General features: G+C 49.9%; 1 protein-coding gene across 1 annotated transcript in view; it reads right to left on the reverse strand.

Moving 5' to 3' along the window:
- Positions 1–12,695, reverse strand: part of LOC147728081 (alcohol dehydrogenase 1-like) — a 166,187-nt gene extending 153,492 nt beyond the window's left edge. The window contains exon 1 of the mRNA XM_086963728.1: positions 12,606–12,695. Within this exon, the coding sequence (XP_086819854.1) occupies positions 12,606–12,623 (18 nt within the window). The 5' untranslated portion in view covers positions 12,624–12,695. The remainder of the gene's footprint in view (positions 1–12,605) is intronic.
- Between the last annotated feature and the right edge of the window lie 1,099 nt (positions 12,696–13,794).

Here is a 13,794-nt window from a genome sequence, read left to right on the forward strand (position 1 = left end):
CTCCTCGACCGTCAGGTCTCCCACCCGGAGCTTCTGGTGCAGCGTAATGTACGCCAGAACATGCCGCGGGGTGCCTTCCACTCTCGCGTCCTCGGGGCCTCTATATACTCTCGCCACCTCCTGAGTAAAAATCTGCAGCTGCGCGGCTAGGTAATACCCTTCAAAATCCGGCACCGCCATACCTCCTTCATCTTTGGGGCGCAACAGAGTGTCGAGCGCTATGCGCCTCCTCCCCGTGCCCCATAAAAAAGCTATGACCAACGATCTCAGGCGCTTGAAAACAGAGCTCGGGATCCATACCGGGAGTGTCCTAAAATAGTACAAAAGCCTGGGCAGGGCTATCATTTTAAGCAGAGAGATTCTACCAGCCAGGGATAGCGGCAGAGTCGCCCAGAAATCCATGGATCCCCGCAGGGCATTAATACAGCGAGTGATGTTGCCGTCCAGTAGGTCGGTCGGGGTATGATAAACATAGACCCCCAAATAATGCAGACAACGCGGCTCCCACCGGAGTTCCTGAGCAGTGAGTGGGCACGGTTCTCCCGGCCTCAGGGGGAACAGGCAAGATTTAGGCCAGTTGACCCTTAGGCCCGACAACCGGCCGAACTGCCCCAGTAGCTGCCGCGCCCCCTGGAGCTCGGGGCCCGCATCGGCCAGAAACATCAGCAGGTCATCTGCATACAGGGAGATGAAGTGCGGCCTTCCCCTAAATGATAAACCTGCGTAGTGGCGGCCCAGTCTGGCCTCCGCTGCGAAGGGTTCCATCGCCAATGCGAATAGGAGCGGGGATAGGGAACAACCCTGTCTAGTGCCACGCCCGATCTGGTATTGTCTCGAGATCAGGGTGCCCACCCGAACCCTCGCCACCGCCTCGGTGTACAGGACCTTGGTCCATTTTATATATCCGTCCCCCAGCCCGAAGCGGCGCATCACCTCATACAAGTATCCCCATTCAAGGCTGTCAAATGCCTTCTCAATATCAATGGAGAGGACAAATGGGGAGACGGCACCCGGCCAGTCCGCGCCCATCAGTCTCGTAAGTCTACGAATGTTATGAGTGGTGTTGCGTGTCGGTATGAAACCACACTGGTCACCGTGAACAAGGCTTGTCATGTGTACCAGCAGTCTGTTGGCCAGGATTTTACTGAGGATCTTGTAGTCCGTCGTCAACATAGACAACGGACGGTACGAAGATAGAGCCGCTCCCTCTCTGCCCGGCTTCAAGAGCGGGATCATGAGGGCCTCGCACATGGAGCCCGGGAGTCGACCCCTCGCCTGTGCCTCATTGTACACCTCGCGCAGCCGTGGGGCAAGGTATTCTAGGTATTTACTATAAAATTCGATCGGTAGCCCGTCAAGTCCCGGGGTCTTATTTCTGGCCATCTGTTTTACTGCACAACCTATTTCTCCAAGAGAGATGGGCCGACCTAGCTCTTCCGCCTCCGAGTCCTCCACTCGTGGTAGCTGTAACCCGTCCAGGAACTCTTCAAGCTCCTCCGCCCCTCCCGCTCCGCCACTCTCATAGAGCCCCTCATAATAAGCACGAAACTTATTCAGGATCCCGGGTTGAGTGTGGCAGGGCTCCTCCCCTGTCTCCTGTATCCCCATGATCGGCACTCCCCTCCGAACTGGGTTAGCGAGCCAAGCCAGCATCGACCCCGCCTTATCACCTTCCGCATGCGCCCTCGTCATGTACGCCTTGTGATCGAAGCTACGCAGCCGCTCTAGCTCTACCGCCAGCCCCTCCCGTGCCCCGCTAAGCCCCTCCTGCAACTCAGGGTGATTCGGGCGCCTCTTCTCCAAGTCCCTCAGCCGTGCCTCAGCTTTATCTAAGTCATCCAACAGAGTTTTCCGAGCCCCAGCCGTGTGCCCAATACAGTGTCCCCGCACCACCACCTTAAATGCATCCCATTCTACCGCCCTCGTGGAGGTCGAGCCACTGTTCTCCTCAAAGTACCTCTCAATGCACTCACCCAGGGCTTCCCTGAACAACAAGTCATCTAGGGTGTCGGGTTGCAGGCGCCACGTTGGCACGCAGTTAACAGTCACCATCCAGTCCAGAGACATCAACAAAGGGTTGTGGTCCGATATCGTCCTGGCCAAGTATTCCGCCCCTCCCACCGCGGGGAGCACACACGTCGAGCAAAGAAACGTATCCAGCCTCACATGCAGGTCATGTAGGTGCGAGTGAAAGGAGTAGTCCCTAGTGGTGGGGTGCAACGCCCTCCATGCATCCGTGAGGGCCCAGCTCTCCTGCCATTCCAACCTACGCTTGGCGACCCTATGCACTGGGGACGCGCGCAACGGGGGATGGGACCTATCTAGTAACACATCCTCAACCGAGTTGAAGTCCCCCCCCAGGAGGACCGGCCCTGCCAAATACCCCGCCAATTTGCCCGAGATGGTAGACAAGAAGGCGGGCAGGTCTACATTAGGAGCATACACATTACAGAGAGATATCACCCTGCCTCTCAGCCTCCCCTCCACCGCCACATATCTGCCCTCCGGGTCCACCAATGACTTTGTGACCTGGAAGGGGACTCCCGCCCGTATCCAAATCAGTGTCCCCCTTGCAAAAGCTGAGAATGTCATGTAAAATAGCTGTCCCCTCCAGCGCCTTTGCAAAGCAGCCCCTTCTTGTTTATTAAGATGTGTCTCCTGCAGGAACGCTACATGAACCCCCCTACGCTTGAGGTACGCCTGAACTTTATGTCTGCGCGTCATGGACTGCATACCCCGCACATTCCAGGTCACACATTTCAACGCCCCGGTACTAGCCATCCCCCCCTACACAACCGGACCAGACAACAAAGAACAATGTCCTTACAAGTCCCGCGACCACGGGCCCACCCACCCACCCTCTCCAAACAGGAAGCCGAACCCCTCCAACAGCAACTACCCCCCGAGCAACCTCAACTGCTCGCAACTCCCACCCCCCCAGGACAGGCCCCCCCGCAACTGGAAGTACCCCCATCCAAACCAACACTCCCGACCACCCCTCAAGGAAAGGTGGTAATGATCGCAGTCCCCACTGCGGTGACCTTAGGGGCCAGTAAGGCGTGGCTTGATGCGATAGAACCTCAAAACAAATCAGCCCCGCGCACTCCACCCCGCAATCCCCACATTACAGATCTCCAAAACCTCAAATATTAGCGTTCCACTGCCACGGGCCCAGCGCCCCGGTGTCCAACCAACGAGTCCACTCCACCAGTTCAGTTCAGCACACCTCTAGTATCTCCTCCGAAGTCTGTGGTGTCACAATAGGGCCCCGGGCTCCACCAAATTCCGATTGTCCCGTCTCCGAGCCCGTGCCCGGTTCCTCTGATTCCGTGCCCTTCCCGGACTGGCTTCTGGCGGCCCTGGATAAGTCCGCTACCGCCTGTAGCGCCGCCTGCCTCTCCGCCTCCGTCTGCGACATCGATGGCTTTCCGGGCCTCCTGCGGTTCCTCCTGATCCGTTGGGATTGCCTGATCGGTTGCGCCACCTTGGCCTCCTCCTCCCTGACCTTAGCACCGTCCGTTCCCGCTTTATAAGTTTCCCACCAGTCCCAAGCATCTGCGGATGTCGTGAAGAATAGTGATTGCTCATCCACCACCACTCTCAGCTTGGCGGGGAACAACAGGGAGTACTTGATGCCTTCCTTGCGGAGCTCCCGCTTGAGGGACAGAAAGTTCGCCCGGAGCCGCTGCGTCTCAAATGTATAGTCCGGGAACATGGTGACTCTGTTGTTGTCCACTTGAAAGGGCCCTGCCTCTCTCGCCCTCTGTAAAAGCCAGTCTCTGTCCCGGTAATGGAGCAATTTGAACACCACTGGGCGAGGAGGAAGGCCCAAGGCTGGCGGGCGCGCTGGAACTCTATGCGCCCGTTCCAGGGAGAAGAAGGGGGACAACCCCTCCGGTGCCACCTCCGTCCGCAGCCAGTTATCAAGGTAGCCCACCATGTCGTCGCCTTCGATTTTTTCCGGCAGGCCCACTAGGCGTACGTTGTTGCGCCTGTTCCGGTTTTCCGCATCTTCGGCCCTCCGTTCCAGCACCTTCAAGCGGTCCATCACTTCCGTCAACTGGGCCTTCACCGTTGTTTGGCCTGGGGCTAATTCCTTAACCGTGATCTCCACGGCCTTTACCCTGTCCTTAAGTTTATCATGGTCGGCCTTCAGGAGGCCCAAGCCCGTCGCCACCTGAGCTATGTCTTGATGTAGGGCGTCCTTTGTGGTGGCGATGGCCTCTAGGATACGATCTTGCATCCGCTGCAATGCCGCTTGGTCTCGCTCCGCTCCCTCCGCAGCCTCAGTATCGGTCGCGCCATCTCCCTTCCCCTTCGGCTTCCCCATCTGGGCCGGTCCGAGCGGTGGCCTCCGAGTATGTTCCTGGTCGTTCCCCGAGCGTCGCCGGGTTTCGTCCTCCGGCGGGACCCCCGGATCCAAGGTTATCTCCGAGAGGCAGGAACTCCGAACGACCGTCGGCCCGGCTGGCGCTAGTCGTGCCAGGGGCCCAGGGCTTCGTCACTGGGTCACTGCTGCACTATCCTCGCCACTACCAGGGGGCGGTCCCCAGCCACCGCCCGAGGGTGCGCCCAAGGTCCACTCCGACACCTCGGGAGAGGCGCGATACAACAGCCAGCACCTCTGATTTGTCAGGGAGCCGTCCTTAGTGGGTCTCCGGGCAGATGTCTCCGTCGTCTCCAAGTCTCATGCCACCGCCGCCATTTTGGGGTCTGCGACTTCTCGCCCAGGTCCAACTTTCAAAGTCGAAATACTGCTGTGGAATGGCTCGGCGTCGTCCTCCGTGGGCACCGGACCCTCCGCAGTACCTTCCAGTACCGGATGATATTGATTACATCGGGGTCCGATCAGATTTTCAGGATATTTTCCGGGATCGGGCACGGAGCTCCGAGCTCACGCTGCCTACCTCCTCGGCATCCAAGCCACGCCCCCTTGCTGTACCTGTTTGATGTATGTATGAGTGAAGCTTGCACAGCTGCTTGTGCTGTACCTGTGCTGTACCTGTTTGATGTATGTATGAGTTAAGCTTGCACTGCTGCTTGTGCTGTACCTGTTTGATGTATGTATGAGTGAAGCTTGAACTGCTTGTGCTGTACCTGTTTGATGTATGTATGAGTGAAGCTTGAACTGCTTGTGCTGTACCTGTTTGATGTATGTATGAGTGAAGCTGCACTGCTGCTTGTGCTGTACCTGTTTTATCGATGTATGAGTGAAGCTTGAACTGCTGCTTGTCCTGTACCTGTTTGATGTATGTCTGAGTGAAGCTTGCACTGCTGCTTGTGCTGTACCTGTTTAATGTATGTATGAGTGAAGCTTGCACAGCTGCTTGTGCTGTACCTGTGCTGTACCTGTTTGATGTATGTATGAGTGAAGATTGCACTGCTGCTTGTGCTGTACCTGTTTGATTTATGAGTGAAGCTTGCACTGCTGCTTGTGCTGTACCTGTTTGATGTATGTATGAGTGAAGCTTGCACAGCTGCTTGTGCTGTACCTGTGCTGTACCTGTTTGATGTATGTATGAGTGAAGATTGCACTGCTGCTTGTGCTGTACCTGTTTGATGTATGTATGAGTGAAGCTTGCACTGCTGCTTGTGCTGTACCTGTTTGATGTTTGTATGAGTGAAGCTTGAACTGCTTGTGCTGTACCTGTTTGATGTATGTATGAGTGAAGGTTGCACTGCTGCTTGTGCTGTACCTGTTTGATGTATGTATGAGTGAAGCTTACACTGCTGCTTGTGCTGTACCTGTTTGATGTATGTATGAGTGAAGCTTGAACTGCTTGTGCTGTACCTGTTTGATGTATGTATGAGTGAAGCTTGAACTGCTTGTGGTGGTGGTAGTACTGGTGATGGTAGTACTGGTGGTGGTGCTACTGGTAGCGGGAGTACTGGTGGTGGTGGTACTGGTAGCAGTAGCATTGGTGGTGGTGGTACTGCTGCCCGTAATACTGGTAGTGGTAGTACTGGTGGTGGTGGTACTGGTGGTGGTAGTACTGGTGGTGGTAGTGGTACTGGTTGTGGTAGTACTGGTACTGGTAGTACTGGTGGTGGTGGTAGTACTGTTGGTGGTGGTAGTGGTAGTACTGGTGGCTGTAGTAGTGGTAGTACTGGTGGTGGTAGTACTGGTACTACTGATGGTGGTATTACTGGTAGTACTGGTGATGGTGGTGGTACTGGTAGTGGTAGTACTGGTGGTAGTAGTACTGGTAGTACTGATGGTGGTATTACTGGTAGTACTGGTGATGGTACTGGTAGTGGTAGTACTGGTGGTGGTGGTACTGGTAGTGGTAGTACTGGTGGTGGTACTGGTAGTACTGGTGGTGGTGGTACTGGTAGTGGTAGTAGCGGTAGTACTGGAGGTGGTGGTACTGGTAGTGGTAGTACTGTTGGTGGTAGTTCTGCTGGTGGTAGTACTGCTAGTGGTGCTACTGGTGGTGGTGGTACTGGTAGCGGGAGTACTGGTGGTGGTGGTACTGGTAGCAGTAGCATTGGTGGTGGTGGTACTGCTGCCCGTAATACTGGTAGTGGTAGTACTGGTGGTGGTGGTACTGGTGGTGGTAGTGGTACTGGTTGTGGTAGTACTGGTACTGGTAGTACTGGTGGTGGTGGTAGTACTGTTGGTGGTGGTAGTGGTAGTACTGGTGGTGGTAGTACTGGTAGTACTGATGGTGGTATTACTGGTAGTACTAGTGATGGTGGTGGTACTGGTAGTGGTAGTACTGGTGGTAGTAGTACTGGTAGTACTGATGGTGGTATTACTGGTAGTACTGGTGATGGTGGTGGTACTGGTAGTGGTAGTACTGGTGGTGGTGGGACTGGTAGTGGTAGTACTGGTGGTGGTGGTACTGGTAGTACTGGTGGTGGTGGTACTGGTAGTGGTAGTAGTGGTAGTACTGGAGGTGGTGGTACTGGTAGTGGTAGTACTGTTGGTGGTAGTACTGCTGGTGGTAGTACTGGTAGTGGTGGTACTGGTGGTGGTGGTACTGGTAGCGGGAGTACTGGTGGTGGTGGTACTGGTAGCAGTAGCATTGTTGGTGGTGGTGGTACTGCTGCCCGTAATACTGGTAGTGGTAGTACTGGTGGTGGTGGTACTGGTGGTGGTAGTACTGGTGGTGGTAGTGGTACCGATTATGGTAGTAATGGTATTGGTAGTACTGGTGGTGGTGGTAGTACTGTTGGTGGTGGTAGTGGTAGTACTGGTGGCTGTAGTAGTGGTAGTACTGATGGCTGTAGTAGTGGTAGTACTGGTGGTGGTAGTATTGGTAGTACTGATGGTGGTAGTACTGGTAGTACTGGTGATGGTGGTGGTACTGGTAGTGGTAGTACTGGTGGTGGTGGTACTGGTAGTGGTAGTACTGGTGGTGGCGGTACTGGTAGTACTGGTGGTGGTGGTACTGGTAGTACTGTTGGTGGTGGTACTGGTAGTGGTAGTAGTGGTAGTACTGGAGGTGGTGGTACTGGTAGTGGTAGTACTGTTGGTGGTAGTACTGGGGGTGGTAGTAATGGTAGTGGTGGTACTGGTGGTGGTGGTACTGGTAGCGGGAGTACTGGTGATGGTGGTACTGGTAGCAGTAGCATTGGTGGTGGTGGTACTGCTGCCCGTAATACTGGTAGTGGTAGTACTGGTGGTGGTGGTACTGGTGGTGGTAGTACTGGTGGTGGTAGTGGTACTGGTTGTGGTAGTACTGGTACTGGTAGTACTGGTGGTGGTGGTAGTACTGTTGGTGGTGGTATTGTTAGTACTGGTGGCTGTAGTAGTGGTAGGTAGTACTAGTAGTACTGGTGATGGTTGTGGTACTGGTAGTGGTAGTACTGGTGTTGGTGGTACTGGTAGTGGTAGTACTGGTGGTGGTGGTACTGTTAATACTGGTGGTGGTGGTACTGGTAGTGGTAGTAGTGGTAGTACTGGAAGTGGTGGTACTGGTAGTGGTAGTACTGGTGGTGGTGGTACTGGTGGTGGTAGTACTGGTGGTGGTAGTGGTACTGGTTGTGGTAGTACTGGTACTGGTAGTACTGGTGGTGGTGGTAGTACTGTTGGTGGTGGTAGTGGTAGTACTGGTGGCTGTAGTAGTGGTAGTACTGGTGGCTGTAGTAGTGGTAGTACTGGTAGTGGTAGTACTGGTAGTACTGGTGATGGTGGTGGTACTGGTAGTGGTAGTACTGGTGTTGGTGGTACTGGTAGTGGTAGTACTGGTGGCTGTAGTAGTGGTAGTACTGGTGGCTGTAGTAGTGGTAGTACTGGTGGTGGTAGTACTGGTAGTACTGATGGTGGTAGTACTGGTAGTGGTAGTAGTGGTAGTACTGGAAGTGGTGGTACTGGTAGTGCTAGTACTGTTGGTAGTAGTACTGGTGGTGGTAGTACTGGTAGTACTAATGATGGTAGAAATGTTAGTACTGGTGATGGTGGTGGTACTGGTAGTGGTAGTACTGGTGTTGGTGGTACTGGTAGTGGTAGTACTGGTGGTGGTGGTACTGGTAATACTGGTGGTGGTGGTACTGGTAGTGGTAGTAGTGGTAGTACTGGAAGTGGCAAGCTGATCTTTGCTGATGTACTATGCAGGGCTGCTCTGTGTCTTCATCCTTCTTGGGTCTGCATGCAGCCGCTGCCTGGCACTGAAGCCTGATCTGTGCTGATGTAATATGCAGGGCTGCTCTGTGTCTTCATCCTTCTTGGGTCTGCAAGCAGTCACTGCCTGGCACTGAAGCCTGATCTGTGCTAATTTATTCTGCAGGGCTGCTCTGTGTCTTTATCCTTCTTAGGTCTGCAAGCTGCTGCTGCCTGGCACTGAAGCCTGATCTGTGCTGATCTAATCTGCAGGGCTGATCTGTGTCTTCATCCTTTTTGGGTCTGCAAGCAGCAGCTGCCTGGCACTGAAGCCTGATCTGTGCTGATCTAATCTGCAGGGCTGATCAGTGTCTTCATCCTTCTTGGGTATGCAAGCAGCCGCTGCCTGGCACTGAAGCCTGATCTGTGCTCATTTAATCTGCAGGGCTGCTCTGTGTCTTTATCCTTCTTGGGTCTGCAAGCAGCCGCTGCCTGCCACTGAAGCCTGATCTGTCCTCATTTAATCTGCAGGGCTGCTCTGTGTCTTCATCCTTCTTGGGTCTGCGAGCAGCCGCTGCCTGGCACTGAAGCCTGATCTGTAAAAAAATGCACACAGGAGGGTTGTCGTTCCTGGTGCTTCTCGTTTGCATGGCAGGTGGTAGGCAGAGTGGCCCGAGCTTCGCAGATATCGATGAGGGAGGGGGGCGTGGGCCCCCGTGTCTTGCTGTCTCAGCCCTGGATGAGTGAGGCTAATGAAGCCCTTTCCCGGCCTGGCATGCAGCAGCTGCGAGCGCTGCTGAATGGTGAACGCACCCCGGCCATCTGGATTCACTTAACGAAGCACCCTGACAGCTCCTAATTGATATTTATGGACTGCTGTGCGCGAAACCGCAGAGAAAATGCCCCACAATGGCGGACGCAAATCACATATAGCCTATCGCGTCAAGGCTACTACAAAGACAGCACAGCGAAGACGAATCACTATGCAGATGCCATAAAACAACCACGCGCACTAAAGAATGTTTGGAATGTTTCTGGTCAGAGCCCTAAAGAAACCTTTTTTTTTTTTTTTATAACAATAGAGCTCGAAGCTCCGCCTCCCCTGCTGACGCAGGGTTGACGTAGGCCGAGCCCTAAAAATCGCTAAAAATTGCGATTTTTCAAATTGCGATCGCATTTAAGGAATCTCAATTTGAGATTCCTTAAATGCTATTCATGAACCATTAATAAATTACGATTTCACTATTTTTTGCCGCTATTTACCGCGAAGTCTGACTTCGTGGTAAATAGCAAAAACTGAGAAAAATGCACTTTTGTGCATTTTTCTCAGTTGTATGTTATACACACACATGTCCTTTGGACATGTGTGTGCGCAACATAAGTCTAAATTTACATTTCAGGAGTGCTACAGGGTGTCCTTTGGACACCCCTAGCACCCTTGAAATCGCATCCTTATATTTAGGCCCATAGGAATGAATGGGGAGTTATTCCTTATTTGCGATTAGTAATTTGCTAATCGCAAATAAGGAATGTGTAGGAATCGCAATTTTTTTTGCGATTCCTACATGAATCCCGTTTTGCAAGTCCTTAATAGCGATTCCTTAATAATCGCTATTAAGGACTCGCAAAACGGGACTTTGATGAATCTAGGGGATGGAGTTTTAAAGACTAACCCCTAGATTCATCAAAGTCCCGTTTTGCGAGTCCTTAATAGCGATTATTAAGGAATCGCTATTAAGGACTTGCAAAACGGGATTCATGTAGGAATCGCTAAATAAATTGCGATTCCTACACATTCCTTATTTGCGATTAGCAAATTGCTAATCGCAATTAAGGAATAACTCCCCATTCATTCCTATGGGCCTAAAGGCCCATAGGAATGAATGGGGAGTTATTCCTTATTTGCGATTAGCAATTTGCTAATCGCAAATAAGGATGCGATTTCAAGGGTGCTAGGGGTGTCCAAAGGACACCCTGTAGCACCCCTGAAATGTAAATTTAGACTTATGTTGCGCACACACATGTCCAAAGGACATGTGTGTGTGTGTAACATACAACTGAGAAAATGCACAAAAGTGCATTTTTCTCAGTTTTCGCTATTTACCATGAAGTCAGACTTCGCGGTAAATAGCGGCAAAAAATAGCGAAATCGCAATTTATGAATGGGTCATGAATAGCATTTAAGGAATCTCAAATTGAGATTCCTTAAATGCGATCGCAATTTGAAAAATCGCTATTTTTTGCGATTTTTCTAATTACGAGTTCATGACCCATTGATGAATTCCAAATGCCATTTTTGCGGACGCAAACGGCCGTATTCGGCTATTCGCACCGTTTGCGCCCGCAAAAATGCTTCATGAATCTAGCTGTAAGTAAATAATAGTGCCTAATAGAAAAAAAGCGGCAACTGTGGTTATCTGGTCGCACCGAACCAGTACAAAGTCGCAAGTTCAGGCTCACTGTGATAGAGGTTACATAGACCAAGTCAGGCCCTCTGAACTAACCCCCAGATTCATCAAGAACACATTTTGCGATTCCTTAATAGCGAAAAATACCGATTCGCTATTAAGGAATAGCAAAATGCTATTCATCAGGAAATCACTTCAAAAAATGCGTTTTCTAATAATTCCTTAATTGCGACTCGCAAATTGCGAGTCGCAATTAAGGAATATCTCTACATTCATTCCGATGGGCCTAGAGGCCCATAGGAATGAATTGGAAGACCATCTCAATTTGCTAATCGCAATTAGCGATTCGCAAATTTAGATTGCGATTTCAAGGGTGCAGGGGTGTCCAAAGGACACCCTGTTACACCCCTGAAATTGATGTGTGCACATATGTTGCGCACACACATGCCCTAGCGCAACATGAAACTTTGAAAAATGCACTTTAGTGCATTTTTCAAAGTTTTTGCTATTTACCACGTAGTTAGACTTCGCTGTAAATAGCGGCCCCAGATTGCGAATTCGCAATTTAAAAATGGTTCATGAATTGCATTTGAGGAATCTCAAATTGAGATTCCTTAAATGCAATTAATCGCAATTTAGCGATTTCTAGAATTGCAATTTTTGCATTTGGGATGATGAATCCCAAATGCAAAAATAGCGCTCGCAAAGGGCCTGATTCTCAGAATCTGGCCCTTTGCGAGCCGATTTTAGTTTGATGAATCTGGCTGTAAGTACCTTGAATCAGCTTTGCGACATGCTGCATCGAGGATGTGTTTGCAGTGGTGGTTACGATGTTCTTCCAGAGAATAGGAATTCCATCCCGACTATGAAAGGGCTAACACTTTTGAGGGCTACTGAGTCGGTCTGACAACCTCTAGTTAACACACAAACATGTTCCATGGCATTCTTCTCGTTAAAATATTTTAACAAATCGTCCAGAAGAGCTGTAGCTATCGTTAAAAATATTTTAATGATAGGTGGGTGTCAGGAATTCTGCCCGGCGCTACATACTTTAAAAAATATGCAATACCATCACTTTAAAAATACTGATATTTAATTGCCAGGTACCACGCAGTAAGTCGAGGCTAGATAAAGCCAACACATAAATGGGAAAATAGTAATATTGATTGAAAAGAGTTTTTTTTCTCCTTTTTGCTTCTATTTTCTTTTGCTTTGCGAGTTTATTGTGTTATTTTTTACTATCTTCGTTTTCTGTTTGCTCTGGGCTTTTGTCCATATGTTACTTCAAACTTCTCAGACTGCTCTTTTTTGTTCCTGTGCTTAGTGTACAATGCTGGTCGCTCTCATAAATATTTAATTTTTTTAAATCTTTTCTTCGGTTTGGGGTCACCAGCGTCCCTTCTTTTCTCACTATCTCAATAAACCACAGACTGGCAGTTGGACGGGTCTAAATATGATACACGACCATCCCTAAATGTAAAAATTTTCATGCATTTCTCGCAAATTCTAAACAACATTTATTAGCTACAAAATGTGTGTTCAATGCTCTAAACCATCCTGTACTTTCACAAAACATATTTGAACGTGTTTATCAATGCTTCACGAACGGTTAGTATAATACCGTTATGTGTGCATGCAAGCGCGCGCCTTACCTTGCCAATTGTAGACATGCTGAATGCGCCGAGCTCGCCTCACAGTGAAGCAGTGTTGCAGTGTGTTACGCGACTGGCCCAATGTGTGGCGATACCCAACGTCTACAGTTTTATAGGTTTCACATTTAAAGCCAAGCCTCCAGACACGTGACGTGCTCATTTGATTCCCAACCCTCCTGCCCTGCCGTCCTCCCTTTGTGAACTTATGGTTATATATGCAGAGCAAGTCACAACTTAGGCTTGTTTACACCCACAAATAATGTTGTAACCAAAGTTATTTTTTCAATATTTTACTAAGGTTGCTGAAGGCTTCTGTAAAACAAAAAAACGCACGCTACCATGGGGCATTAATTCACGTTTTGATGAAAAACACACTCGTGGCCTGAAAGAGTCATCTTCGTTCAATACAGGCTTTATCGCCTGCATCACTTTTGGCCATATGTATCAACATTCCATTTTGCGATTCCTAAATAGCGATTTTTAAGGAATCGCTATTTAGAAATCGCAAAATGGTATGTATGTTGAAAATCGCTTCTTTTTAGCGATTCCTTAAAATTCCATAATTGCGATTAGCAAATTGCTAATCGCAATTAAGGAATAATTTCCCATTCATGTCTATGGGCCAGGAGGAATGAATGAAGGGGAAATCGCGAATCGCAATTTGCTAATCGCAAATTGTGAATACTTTCAAGGGTGCAGGGGTGTCTCAAGAACACCCTGCTGCACCCCTGAAAATTACATGTATGCGCATATGGAGCACATACATGCCCTAAGGGCATGTATGAGCGTCACATGGCACCTTTTGATTTTTTTAAAAATGCTTTTTTAAAGGAATTCGAAACTTACCACCAACTAGAAGTTGGTGGTAATTTGCGATTCCTTTATGGCATTTTGGAATGTTTTTTTCCTTGATACAGTGCATTTAAGGAATCGCAAAATTTGCAATTCCTTAAATGCAATCACAAAATAAGGAACGGCAAATTTAGCGATTCCTTATTTTGCACCAAAAATGTTTCATACATACCATTTAGCGAAAATGGGTTCGCAAACGTGGAATTCTGCGAATTTCGGCGTTTGCGAACCCATTTTGCCTTGACACATATGGCCCTTTGAGACTTGCTGGCCCCTACTTCGAAAGGAAAACAAGCAATTTTATCTCATGAAACAGGCTCATATTAGGCATAACTCT

Source organism: Lissotriton vulgaris, chromosome 3_1 (assembly GCF_964263255.1).
Source record: "Lissotriton vulgaris chromosome 3_1, aLisVul1.2, whole genome shotgun sequence".
In the NCBI taxonomy this organism is placed as follows: Eukaryota; Metazoa; Chordata; class Amphibia; order Caudata; family Salamandridae; genus Lissotriton; species Lissotriton vulgaris.